The 22,606-nt window shown below is 36.4% G+C and overlaps 2 protein-coding genes across 5 annotated transcripts; one reads left to right on the top strand and one right to left on the bottom strand.

Annotated features, from left to right (window-relative positions):
• Positions 1-2,795: 2,795 nt before the first annotated feature.
• On the bottom strand, positions 2,796-9,009 carry LOC149026320 (AICARFT/IMPCHase bienzyme family protein). The gene is made up of 12 exons (XM_089146613.1): positions 8,847-9,009; positions 8,620-8,740; positions 8,160-8,235; positions 7,543-7,639; positions 6,249-6,351; positions 5,965-6,098; positions 5,271-5,448; positions 4,975-5,129; positions 4,373-4,582; positions 3,927-4,274; positions 3,621-3,747; positions 2,796-3,307 (listed from the first exon to the last, which is right to left on the bottom strand). Exons 1-12 carry the CDS (start codon positions 8,958-8,960, stop codon positions 3,156-3,158), a joined length of 1,815 nt encoding a protein of 604 aa, XP_089002739.1. The 5' UTR covers positions 8,961-9,009; the 3' UTR covers positions 2,796-3,155.
• A 1,898-nt stretch (positions 9,010-10,907) lies between these two features.
• Positions 10,908-22,581, top strand: LOC149026319 (uncharacterized). Of its 4 annotated transcripts, none has more exons than XM_089146611.1 (15): positions 10,908-11,166; positions 11,285-11,303; positions 13,851-13,955; positions 14,042-14,250; positions 14,660-14,710; positions 16,887-17,017; positions 17,132-17,248; positions 17,393-17,515; positions 17,921-17,985; positions 18,423-18,592; positions 19,672-19,725; positions 21,301-21,410; positions 21,599-21,712; positions 21,962-22,087; positions 22,231-22,581. In XM_089146611.1, the coding sequence occupies exons 4-15, from the start codon at positions 14,074-14,076 to the stop codon at positions 22,262-22,264; spliced, it is 1,272 nt and encodes a 423-aa protein (XP_089002737.1). In that variant the 5' UTR covers positions 10,908-11,166; positions 11,285-11,303; positions 13,851-13,955; positions 14,042-14,073; the 3' UTR covers positions 22,265-22,581. The 4 variants fall into 4 exon arrangements, with proteins under 4 accessions (XP_089002737.1, XP_089002735.1, XP_089002734.1 ...); XM_089146609.1 differs by having other exon boundaries at positions 11,285-11,320; XM_089146608.1 differs by lacking the exon at positions 11,285-11,303.
• The last annotated feature ends 25 nt before the right edge of the window (positions 22,582-22,606 follow it).

Here is a 22,606-nt window from a genome sequence, read left to right as displayed (position 1 = left end):
TTTAAATTATTTTCATAAATTATTCTATGTAGATTCTCCTCCTAATTACATTTAGCACATTACCTTTTGAGTCTTGAATCATTATGATAGAATTGGTAAGATTGTCCATTGATCCTAAAGATTTTGTTGTAGAATCACGAGAAAAATCTCCTAAAAATTGTAAGAAATAGCATATAATCGCCAAAAAAAAAAATGAAAATATCGATATTTTCCTATATCGCGAGAAATTGCGAGAAATCGGTGATATTCCACCGTATCAAATTCGGTGCTGGGTTCGTTTCGCCAAGCACCGAAATTCGGCCATTTTTCTTACCTTGATCCTTGGTAACACTTTTATGTAAACATAGACCGTATCGTTCTAACTTGCACATACGTGCCCACGTCTGACTAGGGAGTCAACTAAACCAATGACTACCCTAAAAATATGAACAAATTCCACTCCATACAAAAATTGTTACCCATACATTCAAAAGAACTGTATAGCCCCATAATCAATCAAATTTCAAGGAAGATAACAATGTTAAAGGCTACAACACAAGGAGAGTTTGGGAGGTGCTTATTCTACATAATCTTACCTCAATGATTTTTGCTCAAAAGTTTTTTCGATAATTTGATCTCGGGTTACAATTTATACGATTACCTTCTTACCACTCTCTTTGTAATTATATAGTTTCTCGTCATGAAAAGTAAGATTTTGAGGTCAACTTACCAGAGTAGTCCAAATTCAAGATTTATAATTATATCAATTCCAAAGGTGACATGTAAATAGATACCTTCATGACACTGTGATATTTTTTTGGTCTAGAGGAAAATTATATTAGGTTCTCTAGGGTAATTCTAGAGGAGTTAAAAAGAGTCGTATACAATAAAGCAAGATAGAGACTGCCACCAAAGATTTAGATAAAGAGAATTTCTTTGAACCTTTTGCAAGATAACTAAGAAACCACCAGTTGCAATTAGTCTCACGAGTCATGACCAAGAATTGAAACCTATGAGTCGAGTTACTGGTTTATTCAAATCTAAATCCAATCTCGTTTTGATTTTAAGAGCTCTAGAGTGTCTAGTCACTCATTCAAATTGGCAATCCATCAAGGTATATATATATAAACCTGCTTCACATTTTAATGTGAATGCAGAATGTGGCTCCACAAATCATAGTCATCTAACCGAAAGAAATTTAGTTAGATAGATCAACAATAAACCTGATCAAATGAACAATACTTTTTTCACTGGTTTCATATTTTTACTCCATTCATGAGATAGTAAACATTACAAATTTTATTCTCTCCCTCACACACATCAACTTCTGTGGGGGAATTCAAAGGCAACAGCAAGTTAACTTGCTTCCATGTGGGATGCATGGACCACGTGTAAGGCTGGCTGCATGACAAATTCCTTCACAATCAAATGTAGTCTTGCATGACCCAAGATAGTTCTTACAGTCACTATCTTCATTGGGATAAGCAGTGTTTGGTTTCATGTCTGCATCATAAGTTTCACGTTAAGAAAAAAATAATCTTCTAAACCCAATAAAAGGAAGAGAGAAAGAAAAATATTGCGAGAGAAAGCCAAATGTTGAACAAAGAAAAAAATAATCTTCTAAACCCAACAAAAGGAAGAGAGAAAGAAAAAAATATTGACACAGAAAAAAGCTCACCAATAGATTGAACAAAGAAGATAACTGAAATGAGGAGGAAAGATTAAATGGAATTTGACTAAAGCCATTTTTCTTTGACAGTTGCTCACATTTGCAAAATAGCTTCATAGGTCTAGAATATATAGGCATCATAAAAAAGAGAAAGAATCAGATTTGTTTCTTTCTTTTTCCACAGCTGTGTTGCAATTTAGAAAGTATTAGGTGTGATTTTTAAGTGCATTTAATTACATGATTTCAAGGGATTTTCAAATCCTTAGAATTTTCCCAGAAAATTTGAAATCAAATGGATTTCATGGTTTAAAGTTAAATCTATACCTTCCTTAATACTAACCTTGCGTATAAAACAACCTTGACTCACGTAATCATGATAATCAAAATATTTTTCAAATCGAATCAATTCATATGATCAAACAATTATTTCAATAAACTACTGTTGTAATTTTCGTAATTTATTTAAAAATTCAAACAATTTTTTTCTTCTAAAAGTTGGTCTTTACCTAAAAGACACATAAATGGCCAATAGGTGTTTTCACTGACAAACATGCCTTAAGAGAAGAGATATAACATTTGGAGACAACCTTCGTTGGTGTCTCATGTTCTCCTATATAAAGGTGGGAGGGGTTTGTTATTCTTGCACGAACATTTTTTGAGAAGCATTGGTTTTCTTTAAATTGTGTCATAGAAAACACATTGGTGAGTGTAGCTTTACGGATCCCTTAGTCCATCGATTACGGGGTGCACCGTCTATGATGAAGGAATTGATTGATCTTGGGGGTGAAACGCACTTAAACTTGTGTGCAACTATTCGAGGTGTTTAAATACCTTATAAAAAGTGCCGTTACCGGCACGTTTCAACTCCATCGATTTTCATTATCAAGATGGATGTACGTAATAAAGCTTTCAAAAAGGAGTTTGTTCATGCCATTTGAATCAAGATAAGTTTCCTAATTCTGCTTTATTTGTCTTATATGATTGCCCTGTGATAATATATTTCCAACATCTACAAGCCAGTGGATAGTGATTCTATGAAATTTGAAACTAAAATCAACACAAGCTTAATGAAATTTAAGTAACCAAACACACGCAAGGGGGGCAAGAAGTAGGGGTGAGCCAGGCCTTGGAAAAGCCATGTTTGGTGTGAGTTGAAGACGAAGAGCAAGTCTGGTAATTTCTGCATCTCTCATGCTGGGCACGAGATTAAGCAGTAAAGTCTTTCATTCAAGAAGAACCCAAGTTTCATAGAATATTCAAACAAAAGAAGTAGCAAATAAATCTAGCAACATCATGGTTGATACACCTGGTTTACATAGTAAGGGTTCTATTATGTGATTCCTTTAGTTTACTAGAACTCTATAAGTGCCAAAATTTATTTTAGATAAGAAGCCAAATAGATGATCTTCATGCTCCTGCCAACTTCTGGCCTTGGGATAAATTCTCCAACCATTCTATTTGAGCCAAGGGAGGAAGGGGGGGAAAATAACAGCTTTTGGTAACTCTATCAATGCCTGAAGTGCCTCACGTTGGTGAAAAGGAGAGAAACTCCGTATTTGTTGCAACAATCAATAGCATCCCCATCTCTGATGCTCCCCCCTGGTTCAGCAATGACTCCTACCCCACTTTCACATGCTTCTTCCACTGCATCTTTCCAAGCTGCAATCAGGAAACAAACATAGATGAGTTAAAAGGAAAAAGGGACTGCAACAGAATTTAATGCTTACACACCATCTATGAAGCTGATATTTGATGCGTACACCCATAGGTCAGGGCTGAAGCAACTCAGTAAGGGATCATATGCTTCCAGATACCCGAACCTCGACCAGAGTACATATTTTATCCTTAAATTTTCTTTTCCTCAACTTATTCATTGCCAATCGATTTAACTTTCAAATCAATGCAAGAGATTTTGCATAGCTAGACGCAACTTATAAGCTGTATCAGCTTAAGAAGAGTTAATATGTCTTACCAAATGGAAAGAAAGCATCACTGGCCAAAGCAGCTCCTTTAACATCTTCTCCTGCCTTTTTCAATGCTATTCTGAGGCTCTCCAAACGGTTAGGTTGTCCACTTCCCATCCCCAACATACAGTTATTCTGCAAGGAAAAACAAACACAAAGGATTAACACAAACGACCAAAGTACTAACTGATTTTGTTTCATGATAAGAATAAGCATAAGAATGATCAGTTCTTGACCAAAAAGAATTGCATAAGCGTCAGAATAATCATTTCTTTACCAACAACAATTGAACTTAAAAGTGGCAAAATACTAACCTTGGCAATTACAATAGCATTGCTCTTGACATGTTTAACACAGAGCCATGCAAACTCAGCATCACAGAGTTCATTTTCTTGTGGTTTTTTCTCCGATACTGCATTAAACTGTATATCTTGAGGTGTTAAATCATCCGACTCCTGAGCTAACCAACCCCCACCAACTTGTCTGAGAGAAAGTTTTCCTTTCTCATTCTTTTTTGCTTCAAGGATCCTCAGAGTTTTTGACTTTCCTCGGAGAATTTCAAGACCTCTCTGTGAATACTTGGGCGCAACTACTATTTCATAAAACATTCGTGTTTCACCATCAGTGGGACTTCTGAACTCACGGATTTCCTTCGCAAGAACCTTCAAATGCATCAAGTTGGACCCAGAAGGTGAAACAGACAGACATCAATTCAACATTCATTTTGTAATTTAAGTTTTATTTTGTCAAAAAGACTCACCTCATCAACTTCTATGTTGAAGGCCACTATTCCACCAAATGCACTCACTGGATCTGCTTTCACAGCAAGTCTATATGCTTCACAGATGTCATCACGTGAAGCTACTCCACAGGGGTTTGTATGCTTCACAACTACACAAGTAGGGTTCTTAAATTCTGACACACAATTCCAAGCTGCATCTGCGTCTAAATAATTATTATAAGACATCTCCTGTAATGAGAAGAAAAACAGCATAATTACATGTCAATCAAGAGAATGTAAGAATTGCACAGTACAAAAATTAGAAAGTTAATCAACAACAAATTTACCAAAGAAAAAAATGAATAAAAGCAGAAAATATTAAACTCAACAAATTTGAACATGGGGGGACAAGAGGAGGAGAGAAAGGAAGAACGGACATTGGGGCTGGGGGGGGGGGGGCGAGGCATAGTTTCTTGAGCAACAGAAACTAATAAGAGATCAAATTTTTTAAAACATAGACTAAACAATGTAAACCAATCACAAAAATAACTAAGATAACAATTTTTTTCTTAAACTATCAATTAATATCTTCTGGTAAAAATAAATAAAACCTTGGAATTTAAACTTTCTTTCTCACTAACCTTCCCATGATGTTGTATAGCAGTTGCAATCCCACCAGCATTAACCTCAGAAAGGCTCTTGTCAACATAAAATGCAGCTTTTTGATGTGGATTTTCACCATAACGAAGTGAACTTTTAAGCAAGAGAGGGACTGTAAAACTGGGAGGAAAATTGTCTTCCAAGAAGAAAGCAACCAAATAAATGTACTGAACTCCAAAAAATAGGAATTAAAAGCAACCAGAAGAGAAGGAGACAGAAAGAGAGGAGAAGAGGAGAAAGGGGGTGGGGGAGGAAGTTAGTGTTACTATGAAAGTACCTCCCTCTGTCTGCTTCCATAGCCACTCAGAGACTGCAGAATCATAGGAAGCCACATGTTGAAATGCTTTCCAAGCAAGCTTTCTTCGGAACTGTTGGTCATCTTGGTTTCCTTTCAGAAATTCCAATAGTGCAGGGTAGTCATTTGAGTCAACGACAACCAAGACATCCTTGTGATTCTGTTAAATGTGCATTGAATAATTTTTTTTAATAAAATAAAATAAAAAAAAAGAAGAAGAAGATCAAGCAAACCACAACTTCCCACACCACCACCACCACCACCGGGAAAAAAAAAAAGAAGAAGAAGAAGAAAAGAAGAAAGAAGAAAGAAAGAAATAACAAAAGAAAAAAGAGGAACAAAATTTTTGGTGAATTCTGTTCCCTGCATTCTAAAACCTAGCTTCAAAATCACACTGATAAGAGTGAATTTAACATTCTGGTGTCAATCTGCTAGAGACGACCATTCAAGAATGAAGGGTGAACTTAACCCATGGACCATTAAGCTCAAAACCCTTCAACACGTAAATTGCTGGCAAGAACCATTCGGTCGATCCATTCCCACCATCCAGCAAATGAAAGAAAATAAACATGGTGCATTAACAGAGTAACTAGATGCAGTCCTATATAAACTACAACCCTGTACAACAAGTAACACAATCTCAATAGAATTCCCTTTGCTTCTCAAGGATAACAACCTTTGCTGCAGCTCTGATCATGGCAGGCCCTCCAATATCAACATTTTCAATGCCATCCTCGAATGAAATTCCACCAGCAGAAGAAACTTTATCATAGAAAGGATACAAGTTCACAACCACAACATCAAATGTTCCTGAAAGGGAAGTGTTGGCAATCGAGTAAGTTATACTCTATTGACTCCACAGGATACTTAGGAGGTAAATTCTAATTTGAATTCTTATCTTGATGCCCTATAAAAATGGAGACATACAGAATATAATGCTGAACTTCTCCAAGAACTCACCAATTCCATGCTGACTTAAAGCTTCAACGTGGTGCTTCTGGTCCCTTCTAGCAAGAATACCCCCATGAATGTTAGGATGTAAAGTTTTGACACGACCATCAAGCTGTAAGCACATAAGGTCAATTGAATTTATTCATTAACAACTACAAAACAATTTATTATGAAAGAGAAACTGAAGAATTGAACTAAGACCTAGCATTGATTTTGATCATTAGAACAAAGAAGCCCATCATGGGCTTCACCTACTCACTGAAATACAAAATTTGATATTTCAGTAAGAAACAGTAAGCAACAGAAAAACAATCAAGTTCCAGAAAGGATTTCTACGAAATGAAAACAAGTAACTGAAAGAAAAGAAAAAAAGGCAAGTTGAAATAGCCAAGCGGACAAATCACTGAAGACAAAACACCTCATAAATTTGTAACATCCTACCCAAAAAACATGTAGCACATTATATTGTGGATTATTTTATCAGAAAAACAAAAGCCAGCTTTACAGTACAGGATATTAGTTTGCAATTGCAGTCAGAAGTTGGTCCACTAGGGTTTGATAACTAAAGCAGGCATGAAATTACTTCAATTCCCACAACACCAATGAATTCCAATTGAATTGGTATGAAACGTATCATACAAAACCACAAGCATTAAAACTAAATATAATTGAAAATTTTAGATTGCCTTCGGAGTTTGGAGCATGTAGATGTATATGCAAGGATATTCAAACAAATGAGCTCTAAACTAATAGGATCCAAAATTCACTGAACATAAACAAAGGATGATGGGCAATAAAAACATCCTTAGTGTTGATCCATAAGATTTTTAATTTTAAAACTGTCCAACTTTAAATTTCATTTTATTTCAGGTCTGATGCTTAGTGCATCAGTCAAGTGCTCAGTTGCTGACTGCTTAGTCACAGGTATAAGTCTTGGAATCATCCTCTCTAGAACAGGGTAATCTGGCCCAGCCCAGATCCTACTAAACTTGGGAGCCATGTGCACTGGGTACAACCATTTTGTTTTTTAATTCCAAGGAAAATCCTAACCCATTGAATGGTTTTCCATTGGAACATGATCTCAAAATTTAAATTTGAGGACCCAAGGAGACTCACACCTACAAGGACATTCAGACAATCTCAGTAAGACTTCACTAAATGCAGGTCAGTAGATCAAAAAAATTGATAATGCATTAACTCCATAAAGAAGAAGTTCGACAATAACATACCAATGGATGACAGGTATACAGTCAGAATTCCAATAAACTCAGGATAAAAGTGAAAAATGCTAGGGCTATCTTACCATCTCTGGGAAATGAGTAAGTTCTTCCACTTTGGTTACAGAGACTCCAGCTTCTTGTAAAGCTGATGCAGTTCCACCAGTTGAAACAATAGTATACCTACATCACAGTTGGAAGATGAACTGATAATTTGCAATGATTACAACAAGAGTCATCATGGTTAACTTACACCAATAAATATTTTCAAAAAAAAAAAAAAGAAGGAACTTCATGGATGTATATTTGCTCAATAAATATACCACACTTAGAAGGGGGGGGGGGACTTCTACACTATGCTTGTAGCAACTACATTTTTTTGAAACTTCTGTTAAAACATTGAATCAAATGAATGGATGTGTGGATTCTAGAAAACTGTTGTTGAACTTCACATCCATGCCCAGGGCAATACATGTCGGTGCCTAGATTGCAACTTTCAAGTCAATTCTTGGCAATAAGCAATCTAGGTCTTGTCCACAATGCACACGAATATCAGGAAATAGAAAAAGGGGGTTTGCAAGAGAGGATTTTATGAGAAACAAGTAGGATAATACTAGTAAATGCAGCAAAATATCTACAAAAACAATTTCACACAAATATCTGATAAGCATAAAGCTTAATGATACAAGGTACAAAATATCACCCTAAGCCCTGAAGTCCACTCCCAAGAAGAGCAAGGTCCCGCTTGTCCGACAACGATATCAATGCTTGCCTGTTGCCTATAGGGAGAGGAGATTCCAATAAGAGAGCATTTCAAGTTATAGAAAATATATACACCCTCAAGTAAAGGTAACTTAAATGACACCTGAAAAGAATATCCAAACACTTCACCAAAAAAAAAAAATAAATAAAGGAATATGCAGAGTGCAGACATGATAAGACATAAGATCATGGAAGTAGGGAATGTGAAGTAACGAATTATAAGTTTCTCCTGTTAGGTTCTAGTTCATAAACTTTGTGAACGTATGGCATACAAACCTGTTTCAGATATCTATCTTCACACATTAGCTTTAAAAATCTATCTTTAGTAACAATTTTAAACTCCTTCAGTAACAGACACAGAAGAAATCAATAAATAGAAGTGCAGTGAAGAAGTATATTACCAACACCAACAGACCGAGATTTTTCCTCTTTGGATATCGTCTCGATCTCTGCCATAGCTCTGAACGGCTTAATCCTAGAATGCAACGACGATGACTGAATTCTAAACAATACAACAGGAGACTGCAAGGATTGAAGAAACGTAAAAGAAGTTTTAGATAAAATTCAAATGGGAAATACAAGAAAAGAAACAAGTTTTCCATCAACAAATTGTAGAATACAAACTAACCTGTTGAGAGAAACGACTTATCCGGTGAGTGTTACAGAGGTGAACCAGAGAGGATAGACTTCGCCGGTGAACGGAGTTAGAAGCTACAGCGGTGGAGGTGGCCAAGGCTGACATTCTTTCACTTTCCCTTCCTCGGTGCGTACTGAAATGCTAGCTCGCTAGGGTGTCCGTTTAATAGTTGATTAAGGGTGGGATAATTACATGATTAGTTACGTTTAGGTTTTTTTTACACAACTAACAACCACTCGATATTTCAATTAAGAAGCTAACTAAAATTCAGTTTTGATTTACAAAACTAACCCAGAGTGATTTTCATCACTTTTAGGCATTCTTACCCCTAAAACTAAGGAAAATCATTATTTTGTTCAAAGAGAAAAAATTACTATTTTTTCATCCTTTGGATATTTTCGTCCCTTGGATATTTTCATCCCCACATCACATAGTTTTAAGGATAAAAATGTTCAAAAAGAAAAATTACTACTTTGATTAATTTTGTAAATGGTTATTAGTTTTAGATAGTTTTGTTAATTGAAACATTGAATATTAATTTTATTTTAAAAAAAACTAAAAGTAATTAATCACGTAACTTTCTTATTAAGAATTAATACGTTATAATTAATTGTTGTAAATTATAATTGTACATCCCATTAACCAAATTCCATCCTCTAGTTTGTTTGTTTGCAAACTCATTGGTAGTGGTGTGAGAGTCTAGTGGTTGAAATCAACACTTTGTAGTAAAGAGGTTGGGTTGACTTTTGCTGAGGCATATTAAAATCCCCATCCCATCCCATTAAGCCTTTATATCCAAAAAAAAAGAAGTGATGTGAAAGTATGGATGACCTTCTATAATATGCTCTCTATAATTTTTATTGTCATTTAGTCTATGTTATTCTTTATGTGGGCCCCATCACTATTTTGTGATAAAAAATTAGTAAGAAAAACACATTGTTCTCTCTTGACAAAAAGATGGTCTGAACTCATGTAGGTGAGAATATATATATATAGTATTTTGTTAAAAAATTTGAAAATGGAGTGTTATATTTTTCATTTTCCTCATTTTCACATCAATCTCACCCATGACCAAACCCTCTTTTGTTTAAAAGATTATTCATTTCAATCATAAATTAATGTTAGATCCTCTTAGTATAATATATTACATGTAAGTACCAAGCAGACTAATGTCGTTAGCCGCCATTAAGTATATTCAAATTTGAAACATGAAGGGACCAAAGTGTCCCTCAGTTATTTAATACATTGTATTAATATATAGTTTTAATAATAAAAAGAAAAAAATATAATAATACAATATATTAAATACATTTTGTCCCTCCATATTTGAAATTTGAATATATTTAATTGTAATAATGGTATTAATTTTGTTATAAAAAAATATATATATTTAGTTATTAGGACCACACATAATATATTACACTAAAAAAATCACAACATTAGTTTGTGGTCCACTTACATGTAAAAAGGGTGGAGAAGAAAATTCTTCATTTCATTTTTTTTTTTCATCACTCTAATGACTCTATTATCAATAGGTCCCACATATATATCTTTCCCGCCCCTTTTTCTCTCATAAACAAATTTTAGTCCGAAAGAAAAAATATATATATATATATATATGGAAAAACAACGAAGAAAAACAACCCAGCCGGCAACGAGCAAACCCCAGCCAACGCGGCCAAACCGCCACGGACGAGACCCCCTGCAGAGCACCACCGACGCCTGGAACAAACGAGAGCCGAGAGGAAGATGGCTAACCCTATTCCTCCACTAGAGGAGCTAAGCATGGGAGAGGGGAGCTGAAAGAAAATATATTATGTCTCAGCAATTCGTTCATAGATTCTTGATCAAAAGAAAGAAAAATTGGTTCCTAGATGGGCGTGGGCCATCAGACTCGGATCAGATCCATCGGCAAACGGATATTGTGGAGGGCCCACATGACGTGTCAGCAAATTTTCATTTTGTAATCCCAAAGATCGTCCCTCCGTTTCTGTTTTTTTTTTTTCTGTTTTGGGTGTGGGGTTGGGTGGGTATCGAAGCCGTAACTGCTAAGGACCTCCAGTTGTGAACCAACGTCGGGGGCAAATCTCTATCATGGCCTCTCCTAGTTTCCTCTCAAGATATCTTGCCACTTGTCTCGTCCTCCTCCTTTACAGCTATCAAAGACATGGGGCTCCATTCTCTACCACTTTCGTTTTGGAAAACTAATGCGAACGAAAAGCTCTGTGTCTTCAACATTTTTTGATTCCGAAATCCCAGAACCGATGTGAACACGTTTCCTTCTCTCTCGCTGCGTTTCAGCTCGTAAGATGTAAAATTCTTCACCTTCTCTTCAGATATTGTTTATTCCCGATCCATTTCTCTCCTCTTTAATTTTTAATCTAATAGAGATTGAACGCTTCGGCATTGCAATTTTTTCTTTTGGATAGGTCGTCATTTGGATTTGGGGTATTGTTTCTTATTAGGTTTGAATTCCTCCTTTGTTTTTTCGATGCTTTTGAATTTGTTGAATGTATGACAATACTACATTGCTGGTGAATCTCTTCATGATCTGAAACTCAAAATAATGCGTTGATACACCTGACTGCAATATATGGAACGCCGTTTTATTTTATCTTTTTGTGTGTTTTTGGGGAATATATAATAATACAGCCAGTGGATACAGCACAGGATTATGCCAAAATTTGCATGTTTCTCGCTTTCCTGCTGCTTTTTGTCGGTGTGCCATAATGTGTTTTTCAGCCCTTCGGTGATTTTATTGTTTTCAGCATCTCTTTTGCTGAAAGACTTCTTGCTGCATGTGTCCATGTTAAAAATGAGGAGCAGTTGGAATAATTGCTCATATTCATTATGGGTAGCAGTTTTTACGGGTACCAGTTCAATTGTCCTGGTACAGTCTCTGTGGTGCCTTTCTCCGTTCTCAAATGCACAAAGATATGGTTGATTTGCTTGCTTACGATTGGCTCTGAGAGTTTAATTTGAGTTAAAGCTTGGATGAAGCCCATAAAGCATGATTGAGGTTGGGTAATGATTGCCTGTTTGAGATAATTTGATGGAAATCTTGAAACATTATGCTGGATTTGGACAATTACTGTAGGTACAAAGTTGACAATCACTTTGCTCTTAAGACAAAGAGATGGACGAAATCTTTTCTTTGTTCTGACTTGTTCAATGTATGCATACTGATATCTGCAGGGTTGAAACTAACTAGGAATCTATGAGGTGCAAAGTTTGTCACTGTGATTTTTAGCAGTCTTTGACATGGAATTAGCATTTTGGAGTTTTCCTCTACTAGCTGGCTTCCCCGGGTACAACCTAATTATGACTAGGTCAATGGCAATGTCATGTTAAATCTTTAGTCTTTCCCTATGTAAGAAAGAAGGAAAGAATGTAAGATATGTAAATGCTTTCACCTCTGTTATATCATCTGTTGAAAATTCTTAAATATATCACTTATGAAGATAACAGAATGATATGCATGGGATATTGTCTTTATGAAGGCCATATATGCTTTTTAACTTTTAAAATTTTCACCCAAAATATACATGGAGCCAAGGAGGCTGAACATGTAACATTGTCTACATAGACATACATTTTGTCCATCACGTTGGACTTGCTGCAGTGCACATTGCAAGGAACCTAGAGCTCATGACAGTTTTATGTAGATATTACAATTCTGAAAGGGGCACAACAAGAAAAGCCTTACCAGGGGTGGTTGGAGATCACAAACACAAAATGGTGGTTGTAGATCAATTTTGTGAGGTTTGTAATAGGTGTGGGTTAGATGTGTCTAGAGGCATCAAAACCCAACACTTCCCATGGACTTTTTTCTTGGATGAATAAATAATATATTAAAAAACACCAAGCAAACAACAAGAGAAAACCAAGAAACCAAGGAGCTGAAAAAGAGGGGGGAGGGAGCACAAGCTCAAGGGGGGACAAAGGAGCAGCTGAGGCACCAGAAACTAACAATTAACCTATTTATGGGGTTGTCAGCGACAGGGGGTGGGGAAGAAATAGCAATCTAGAAGATACATCAGAGTTGAAGGTTGCATGTTATATGATAATGTATGCACCAACCCAATAAAGATTTGACAATGACAAACTTTCAACTCCTCCAGAGCCCCGCTTGAATGACTACCATATGAACAAATGCAGTTGTAAGTTGTAACTAACCTAAACTAGATCAGATAGTTAAACTTCACCCACAAATGATTACTAAGGGCGTGTTTGGGATGGCTTCTTGAGATTCTGCTTCTGGAAACCCAGAAGGAGGGTTTTTGGGTCAGTGGAGGACAGAGCTAACAAGCTATGTCATGTTGGTAATCACCACCAGAATCCAAGAAGATGGGGAAGCATAGGTGCCTATTGGGTGGGATGCAGAGAAAAACTCCTCCTTTGCTGACCAAAAAGCATGGCTTTTTAAGCAGAAGCTCGAGAAGCCATTCCAAACATGCACTAATACGCATGAATTACGAATGAAACAAATTTGACCCCATGGTTAAAGATTATGAAGTTGCTGCATTAACTTGATTGCTGAAGAGAAATAAATGAAATTTTAAACCCAAAACTGGAATCAAATAATCTAGATGAACCCATTATCTAACTACAGCTCTTCAGTCTGGTTGGTTGTACCTCATGACTATGTCCGTCTACCAGAACTTCCCCTCTTTCTAGTCTTTTTTTCAAAGTTCTCCTTTTGGTCCTTATCATCTTCTCCCAAATGAGAAAAATCTTTTACTGTTACTGCAATCTCCTGATATTATCCAAAGGATTTTTTATTGATGCTTTGAAAGTGTTTTGGTGGAACTGGATTATCTAATACTCCAGCTACCAGCTTTTCATTGCATATGTTAAGTCAATGATGCTACTTCTCCAATCTAGTGATCATGATTTTTGTCTAATTAGGCAGCTATACTATTTTGTTGTTGTCCAATTCATTAATTTTGTAGTGTAACTTATTTGATTGTGCTCTTTTGATGTGTGAACTTTTAGACAATGCCATATTTCTGGTTCCTGATGGGTGTTAAAGGATATGGCATGATCAAATCAGAAGCTACTACCATGTCTTACCTTTTATCAGCATAGTTTTGCTGTTAGGTAATATATCCAGTATTCATTGCAGCTACTTCAATGAATATATTCTTCATGCTTAGACTAAAACTGGTCTTGTCTCAATTTCTAAGTGCCAAAAAGAACACCTTGTGATCTTCTGAGGATGGCTTCTAGCTTTAAATATTGGAATGACTGTGTTGATCCACCGGACATGGAGGCAATGTGGATGGATCCTTCTGTGAGCAAAGAGTGGGATGATGCAGGAGAGGCAAAAGGACAAAAAGTTCACCTTTCAAGGGATCCTGATGGGCAGGCTTTTCTTACACAAACTGAGATGAAGGTAAAATTAAATTCATCCTCATTACTCTTATTTATCATCCATATGCCATGCATCTGTTGCCCATAACCATATATGGCTTCTCAAAACTGATCATCAACTGATTGAGAGGCAGTGGGGACAAAAGATATACTACTTCTATAATTTTCTGAAAAAAAAAATGCTGATTCTTTGAATCTAATGATCCTCTGGACATTTCAACAGGCTTTGAAATTCTAAAGCTTCGTTACACATTTTTTGTGGTCTCTGTTTTTTCATTTTTTCCTAAAAATCCTTTCTCCCTGCTATTCTCTTCCTTAATAATGTTTCCCTTCTCTGATTCTGGTGGGAAGACCAACAGATCCTTGCATGTGACAGTTTCTTCTGCTCTTCCTGACAGTTTTTCCCTGTATTTGGCTTGGGGTCCCTGCAGGCTGTGGCTGAGATTATTGTCCGGAGACACTTCCATTCACAAGTAGATCCGGTATCTTCTGGAGTTCTTCTGTTCAAGTCTACTAACTTATGTTATATCCTTAAGTTTCTTTATATTGAGACTTAACATTTGTATGTATGCAAGTTTATTCTCTCTTTTTATTCTTAAGGTAGTACTTATTTCCTTACATTTTTATAGGTAACCACTTTTTCCCTTGTTTTTGGTAAATGTAAGTGCCCAATTTTTAATTTTTATAACCTTTTAGGTTTTCTTCCTGAAAAGATTATTGCTAGTTGCTGTGTCTCCGTATATTTAACCTCAACTAAAGCTTAACATGGGATTCTTGAATTCAACATTCTGGCATTTTTCCATGTGGAAACTTTACAATGCATTACAATATACCATAACATTAAATCTTGATTTTCCTGTGTCAGGTAAAGTGAAACAAGTTATCAGAAAAATCTGTGCATTGCTTGATTTAGAGATCCTTTCATTGGACCAGTTTTCCTATGGTCTTTGCATTTGCACCCGATGACTGATAAACCTCCTCTTCATGTCTGAAAATTCTTACTGAAACACATTTTTTTGTGATTTTTAATTTAAACCTGGTTCTCTGGAACTCTATTCCTTCAACAAAGCTTGTTATGATTCCCCAAAGGAGGTTGGTTAGCTAGATGGAGTGCACAGTTTGTTTTGAAGGTTGATAAACCAACCAACAGACAACAAGAACACCACAAATAGATTGAGAAATAGAGCACAATAAGAATAGATATATGATTTCTGGCATATAAATCTTCCTTCTTCAAAGGCTATTTTTAAAAGAGGAACCCAGTTTGTTTTTCATTAAAGGACCTGAAGGAAGGGCGCATTTTTTGTTCAGAATAGCATTCTCCTTTCTCACATTTCATCCTGCCAACAAGCTCTTAGCTGTACTTTCACCTACTCACTATTATCAGAAGCCTAGCTTAAAGAGTGATCTTGAAAAGCTAGGCACGATGCCTACTTATGAACTTGTCAAGATCCACCAATTCCTTGCTGTCCCACAAGAAAACCCAAATTTCCAAATCAGTTGTCCTCTTGGGGTAGAACTTGTTAGTCTGTAGTATGGGCCAAAGCTGGCTGGACTGAAGTTGGTCCTGTGCAATCCATGATAGTCAGGATTCGGCTTAGCTTAGGCTTACCTTCACTAGTCATGATGTGGAGTGTGTTGCATAAGCATGCTATCGGGATAGCACTCAAGGCTTTACCATCTGACTTAAACTAATAGTGTCTGCTTGTTAATCCAACCTTCTGTCTTTCCTTTCTCAACCTTTAATTTTGACCGAACCACATCTCAGTGCACTCATGATCTTCATTCCAAATGGCGAAAAGTTGAACAACTCTCAATTTCTCTCCCCTTGTTACTTTCTAGGTTTCCTGAAATATATTTGTTTATAGTTATGGGCTTCCTAACCTTGCTACTGCATCTTTACATCCTTTTAAACCGCATTTTATTTATTTATGGTGAGAACCCCACAAGGTTCCAAGACGGAGCTTGTCCTGAGTCTTGGTTAAGAACGGCGATGATCTACGTTTCACACAACGCACGATTCCATGGATAGTTTGAGCATATTTATGATGGTTTAACTTAAGTAAAAGGACTGTCCCAGTACACAAGGTTCCTGCTACTGCACAGTCTGGAAGGAGCAAATGTATGAAGCTTTACCCACTGCTTCACAGGAAAGAATATTTCCAAGTTTTGGACCCTCCAGTCTCCTGCAGGGTCTGAGACAGGATGATTCAAATTAAGTAGTTGCTCTAAATATGGGTTTTCTTCATTAGATACGATTTGCGATTTCATGTCACCATACCACAGCCAATGATCCATTTTGGGTTTTCCTATGTAGTCAGTAATATGTAATGCTGAGTCAAGACACTTTATGATGCTTGCAGTTTCATGGTGGTCCCACGGAAGTGGTAATTAATAAAGCACAGATGTGAAACAGAGTTGTTTTGTTCTGAAATCTAGTTCAATATACATTTTAATTTTATCTATGATAAGAATCATATCTATTTTACATTAACTGTTAAAAATTAGCTTTAATGGAATAGGAACATACGAGATAACCATGTAGCTCGGAGTTGGGAAAAAGGCTTTAAATATAGCATTGTATAAAGTGTCATTAGGCTAAAAGATTTTTACTCTGATATTAAAGTTTTCCGAGTTTGGGATCCTACTCTTGTGCAGGATATGATTTGTGCTATTGCTGAACTTCAAAGTGACAGACAACTTCTTACAACACGGTATAACAAAAAAACTAAGGAAACTGGTTTCGGGATCATGCAGTTGTCACCAAAAACTGCAGAGTGGCTTGTCAGGTATTATTTATATGATTAGACCTGAGTTAATAATTTGAGAGTGTAGAAATCCCTAAACAATTGTAGCATTCTTTTTGGTTAGTCATATCATCCTGAAACTGGAAGTTCTTGCAGAGATATGGGCTACCGGCAATATGAAATAGAAGGAGAGTCAACACTTCTGTATAGGCCCTTCATAAGTGTATATTTTGGTGCAGCATACTTAAAGTGGTTATCAAATTACGATAACAAGTATGTTCATTTTTTTTCTATATATTTTTTCTATACCCATAAATTATTGAATTTTGTAACATGCAGTTTTCCCCAGGTGGGTTATGTGATTTGTGTGTTTAAGTATTTTGGGTGATGAATTATTTACTCTGGGATTATCTTCAGGGAAAGAAACGAAGAATTTGTTATTAGGGCTTACAAAGGTGGAACAAAAAAGGCAAAACACAAATCAACATTGGATTACTGGCGACGATACCTCTCGGTCAAACAGAGTCTCCCATCCAGGAGGTTGTTTCAGCATCCTACCTTTCATGTGCATCTAAATATTTTCCAGCATTTAAGTTTTCTTACACCTTTCCCATCAGCGAATTTTTTAATCAGAAGGTAAAACATCATCGCCCCTAATTTTTAGCGGCAGCAATCTTGTGACAAGAGTTCAGATAACCTCAATACCTTTGCAAATTAATTCCACGTATTGTTACTTATCTGGTTAAATGGGGTCCTAGGTTGTATGCAACGGTAATAATATAAGCTGTAGATGGTACTACATTAGATTTCTTTGAGATTGGGTCTCCCATAGTACCATCTAATTACGTACTTACTGGCTTCAATGAATTAAGTAAAAAACTTCTGTCCAAATTGAATCAAAATGCTACTGCTGAAATTGTTATACATTTTCTAATTGTTGTGCAGCGAGAAGTATAATGCTCCAATGCCTGATGCTTCTACTCCTGTTCTGCCTATTTTAGAAGACAAAGGTATCTTCTACTACTACTGGCATATCTGGTAATGAGGAAAAATGATTTTCTGTGCTAATCTTTCCCTTCATTGGAGTGGAATAGGTATGCAAGTTTGTTGTTTTTTTTTTTTTTTTTTTTTTCCCCTTATTGGAATAATAATTTTTGTAAAAGCATGGAATTGAGAGCGTAAAAGTCTCTCTCAATGTGTTGTTCTTGTGTCATAACAACTGGGTTTGTCAAGGTAATTCAATGGATCAGATGCATATTTGATATGATTTTGCTTCTTGAGTATTGCTTATATCACCTAGAACTTCCAGTAGTTCCTTTAAAGTACTGTTGCCTCATATGAAATGCTTCAATCATATTTGATGTGTTCTATGTGGATAACATTATTATATCTGATATATAGTTAAGAGGACATCTCTGATTTCTTTATAAATTTCATGTAAGAACAGCTGATGTGTTGACCTACTGGGACTCAAAAGCATCTCCTGATGACATGGATGACTTGTGGAGGAACCCAGAAGTCCTCAAAGAATGGACCAAGTCTAATCAGAACAGAGGAAAAGTGCGGTTTTCACTTGATGCAGAGAAGAGACCATACCTTACACGAACAGAAACAAAGGTAAGATTATATGATAATGCATATATCTTCATCTAAATGAAGTATTGGTCAGTGAGAGCCATCACACCATTCACTTTGCGAGTAGCATTTGAAGCAACCATAATCTCTTAGCTCACACTTCTCATCGAATAGTCATTTATCTTAGGCATATTAGGTGGTTTGCAATTATGGTAGTTCAGTATGTTCTATATATAACTTAAATCACAGGAGCTCTTTGTTGTCGTTCACATTTGCGAGGAGATGAATAGTTTTAATGGTTAGGAAAAAGACAATGGGATGGAAGGTACCTTTTCCTCATGGTAACTTCATTTTTGAATAGGTTCACTTAATTATGTTTAGAAATCAGTGAAAACTAACACGTGCTTGCTGGCAGATCATCTATGCCTCACACTCCACATATCCCCCACACCCCCCCCCCCCAAAAAAAAAATAATAATAATAATAAATACAAGCTGTATGGTAGCATCACACTTTTCTCCACTAATTCCTGTCTGTCCTGTGCCCTTTTTAGCTATGCTACTATGCTATTTACTCAACCCCAGATATCATGAGGACCAATTGAAATAATTAATGTGGATACTTCAATTCCTTCCCAAGAAAAAAAATTCTTTTTGGTAGTAGGTCATGGTTGTCACCACTCATCCATCGTCAACCTAGGCACCATAAAGGCCATTAAAAATTGATGCAAGGATGTAATTGTATTCTTCCAACTGCAGATTCTCTCAGCAAGAGGAAGTAACTTATGGTCTTTTAATTCAATTCTAATAATTTGAAAATTGAAGAACTCATAATATCTGTTTGTGTCTTATGGAGAAGTATTTGATCCTGATTTCCTGTAACCTATATGCTTTTCTGTATGTCGTTGGTTGACACAGCAGCACTTTTGCGTACCTGGTGGATTTTTTACCCTATTGATGCCCTTTTAATTATCTGAATTTTTGTTGAAGAGAATGGTTAATTAGTTTCTTCTCACAATATCAAGGACTAGTGTTGTGCAATTCATTTCCTCTTGAGAAACTAATTGTTGTGAATTGTGATAACAACTTAAGTAAATATCCTTCTACTGTTTCTGTTGGCAGGCAGTTGCGCAAATCATTCTTTCAAAGCACTTCAGTACAAGACAAGTCAAACCTGTGAGTTTCTTCTTTCCATAAGTATTATTCTTGCATATGCACTGCATGGTGGTAACTAGGATAATGGCAGCAACTAGTGAATGTGTTTTACTAGACACTGCTACCACTATGCTTAAAAGGTAATCTTAAGTTTTGTTCATTGGCTTTTTATGCTCTTCAATTGCTTCACTTGAAGGTGCCAGCTCATCCTCGTGGTGAAGGCAGTGGTTGCTCATATCCCTGACAAGGATTAAATTTCACTAGTTGCTGGGAGATTGCTTCTTTATAAGCTAGTAGTACTACCCCGTCAACTCCCCAACCAATCTAGTCATTAAGTGGATCCAGCTAGTGACCATGAAGTGGATAAGGTAAGGAATTATCATATTAGAGCTGGACCAGGAGGCAGGAGTAGCTACAAAAAATGATAAGCTACAAGAAAGTTGATTGAGGTGACACAGCTATATTCAACAGAGGCCTTATGCCCCTGAGCAGAGAAGCAATTTAATCCGGATCGAAGGAATTAGAAGAACTAAAAGTAGACTTAAGATAACCTTAAGAGAAGTGTTGAGAAAGGATGTGCATAATCTAGACCATGTATCTAGTATGGCTTCAAATAGAGCTGATTGGAAGGCAATGTAGCCAACCCCATTTAGTTGGGAAAGGCTTGTTATGTTAGTTGTTTCCTGAAAGCCTTGTAATTACCTCACTTTCACAAAATTTTATTTTTTTTATTTTTTCCTGTCATTTGAGCATTTTTATACTTAAAAGTAACCTTGTTTTGTGGCAATATCCTTTTTCCCCTCTTTCATCCTGGAACCTACACTGTAATGTCCATGATGCCATTGCATGGTCTGGAAAGACCTCTGCATGCCTTGAAAGAAATACAACCGGCCTTTGAACCTTTTCTCTGCTTTCTTTTAGAGGCTTAGAAACTACTGGCTTGGTCATCAGAATGCCTACTATTGATCACTGTTTAAATAGTTAGATTGGGGAGACTTACACACAGACCTCTTGCCAAGGGTTTTTGTAAATTGGCAATTGGTAGATAATCTGAGAATCTCTAAAGAAAAATTCTTACATCCTGAAGATTCTAATCATAGACCAATTTTGCCTGCCTTTTAAATGACCCATGACCCTGCAATTCAACCCCATATGGGACAGTTTGACCTACGGGTACGTTTCTTTGGTCTATGTTATTCCATTTCAAAAAGCAGTTGCATATAGTACTATTTATGAAAGCGATACCATTCAATAAATTTGAATTCATAGCAACCCATTGGATGTTCTTCTGAAACCATACTGGTCATATAGACCCCAGGATTCTGGCTTCAAGTATTGAAACAGTTGTAAAGAAGTTTCCTCTGTAATCGTCAGAGCGTTCTTCAGAAATCCTGGCTATGCTAGTTAGCTCCTCTTTGTCCTATCATATCTTTTTCTATAGCAATTAGTTTTTCTTTTTTTCTTTTTCTTTTTCCCTCCCTTTTTCCCTTTTTTTGAAGATTATTATCACGCCTTTTTTTTCTTGAAGTTTACATTTACTTCGACTCCTCTTGCTGAAGATTGGTTAGTTCTTTCTAAAGTGCACCCTTTCTACAGACAATTCTAGCAGCACTTGCGGACGTCAGCAGCATGCGTTTTGTGCAAGGTCTAGGATCATGCCCTGGGATTATGGGAATTGATCATTCCAAGGCACGCTGGCTATACAAGTATGTCCCTGATATTATATTGTAACCTTTTTTCTACATTTACACATAGGAACATACATATTATTAGCATGAGCTCACATGAACTAAATTCTGCTGCCTAGTTTCAGTCCATAGTACTTACAAGGGTTTATAGAGCAGTCCATTGTATTTTATGTCAGCTGACACATTTCTGTTCACCTGTTTCCAAGGGATATTGGTTTCAAGGTTTACAAAGTCAACTCTAGCGAGGATCTTCTCAATCCCTTTGCATCCATGTACTTTGGTGCAGCTTACATGGAATGGCTATCAAACTATGAGGGGAGGTTTGTGCTGGAACATTAAAAATGGAAAATTTTGAATTTGTTCTGTGCAGTTACTTGATTATTCTGAATCACAGCTGCCTAGAGTAGTTGATGATCTTGGTGCTGCCAAAGCCCATTCTCACCATGTCTTGAGTTTGAACCTCCTGTCTATTATCCCCCCCCCCCCCCCCCTCTTTTCTTAATGCCCCAAAAGAAAGAGAAAAAAAAATCATCCTGAATTTTCTCAATTGTGGTGGCTTTGTAAACCAGGGAGAGAACTCCACAGTTTGTTGTTCATGCTTATCTTGGAAGGCCAGAAAATGTTAATCTTCAGGAGACAGGCCCGCTTTGGGTTAAATTTGAGGAAGCTTTGAGTCAATATCCAGAGACAAAGAAGTATGTCTTCCTCTTCTTTGTTGTAGCTATAGCAATCATGACGCCCTTATCTTAATAAGTCAATTTTTACTTTTCCCCTTTGTTGGTTACAAGTTCCAAGTTGTTCGACGCTTTCTTACTGTTTTTTATCCTTGCAACTGCAGGGAAAGGGAACAAGGAAGCTGCTCTATTTTATGATCAATGCATCCTCTGCATTAGTTGTCCATAATCATGCCGCCTGACTTTCATCTCTGACCAGACATACTCAGTCCCTATTCTTCAGAATGCATTTAGTTTGACCAATTAGTGAAAAGTATAATAATAAGAGTAGATTCAGTGGGTACAGATAAGCTGTCTTGTTTTCAAGTAAAGTTTTATCTGATAGATATCCCGTTAAGCAAAATCCATGTAAGTGGTGTTGATTTTTTTTTTCTTCCCCCTCTTTTTGAACATTAAACCTAAAGATTACTTTTGTACACTTAAACTGTTCCCGTTATTCAATCATATTGGAATTATTGCTTGCTTATTGGTCCCTCAATA

This window comes from Hakea prostrata, chromosome 2 (genome assembly GCF_041222555.1).
Source record: "Hakea prostrata isolate BN-2017 chromosome 2, UWA_Hpros_2, whole genome shotgun sequence".
NCBI lineage: Eukaryota > Viridiplantae > Streptophyta > Magnoliopsida > Proteales > Proteaceae > Hakea > Hakea prostrata.
This window is presented reverse-complemented; position numbering and strand designations above follow the sequence as displayed.

What these genes read in the sequence shown, in the direction of transcription:
- LOC149026320 (XM_089146613.1), bottom strand. Translation starts at nt 8,960, where the DNA reads ATGTCAGCCTTGGCCACCTCCACCGCTGTAGCTTCTAACTCCGTTCAC. An exon ending in TTTAAGTCAGCATGGAATTG is followed by an intron (nt 6,099 to 6,248) that starts GTGAGTTCTTGG and finishes CTTCCCTTTCAG; the next exon opens with GAACATTTGATGTTGTGGTT. An exon ending in ATGGAAGCAGACAGAGGGAG is followed by an intron (nt 5,130 to 5,270) that starts GTACTTTCATAG and finishes TCTTCTTGGAAG; the next exon opens with ACAATTTTCCTCCCAGTTTT.
- LOC149026319 (XM_089146612.1), top strand. Translation starts at nt 14,074, where the DNA reads ATGGCTTCTAGCTTTAAATATTGGAATGACTGTGTTGATCCACCGGAC. An exon ending in TCCATTCACAAGTAGATCCG is followed by an intron (nt 14,711 to 16,886) that starts GTATCTTCTGGA and finishes ACTCTTGTGCAG; the next exon opens with GATATGATTTGTGCTATTGC. An exon ending in CTATCAAACTATGAGGGGAG is followed by an intron (nt 21,713 to 21,961) that starts GTTTGTGCTGGA and finishes TTTGTAAACCAG; the next exon opens with GGAGAGAACTCCACAGTTTG.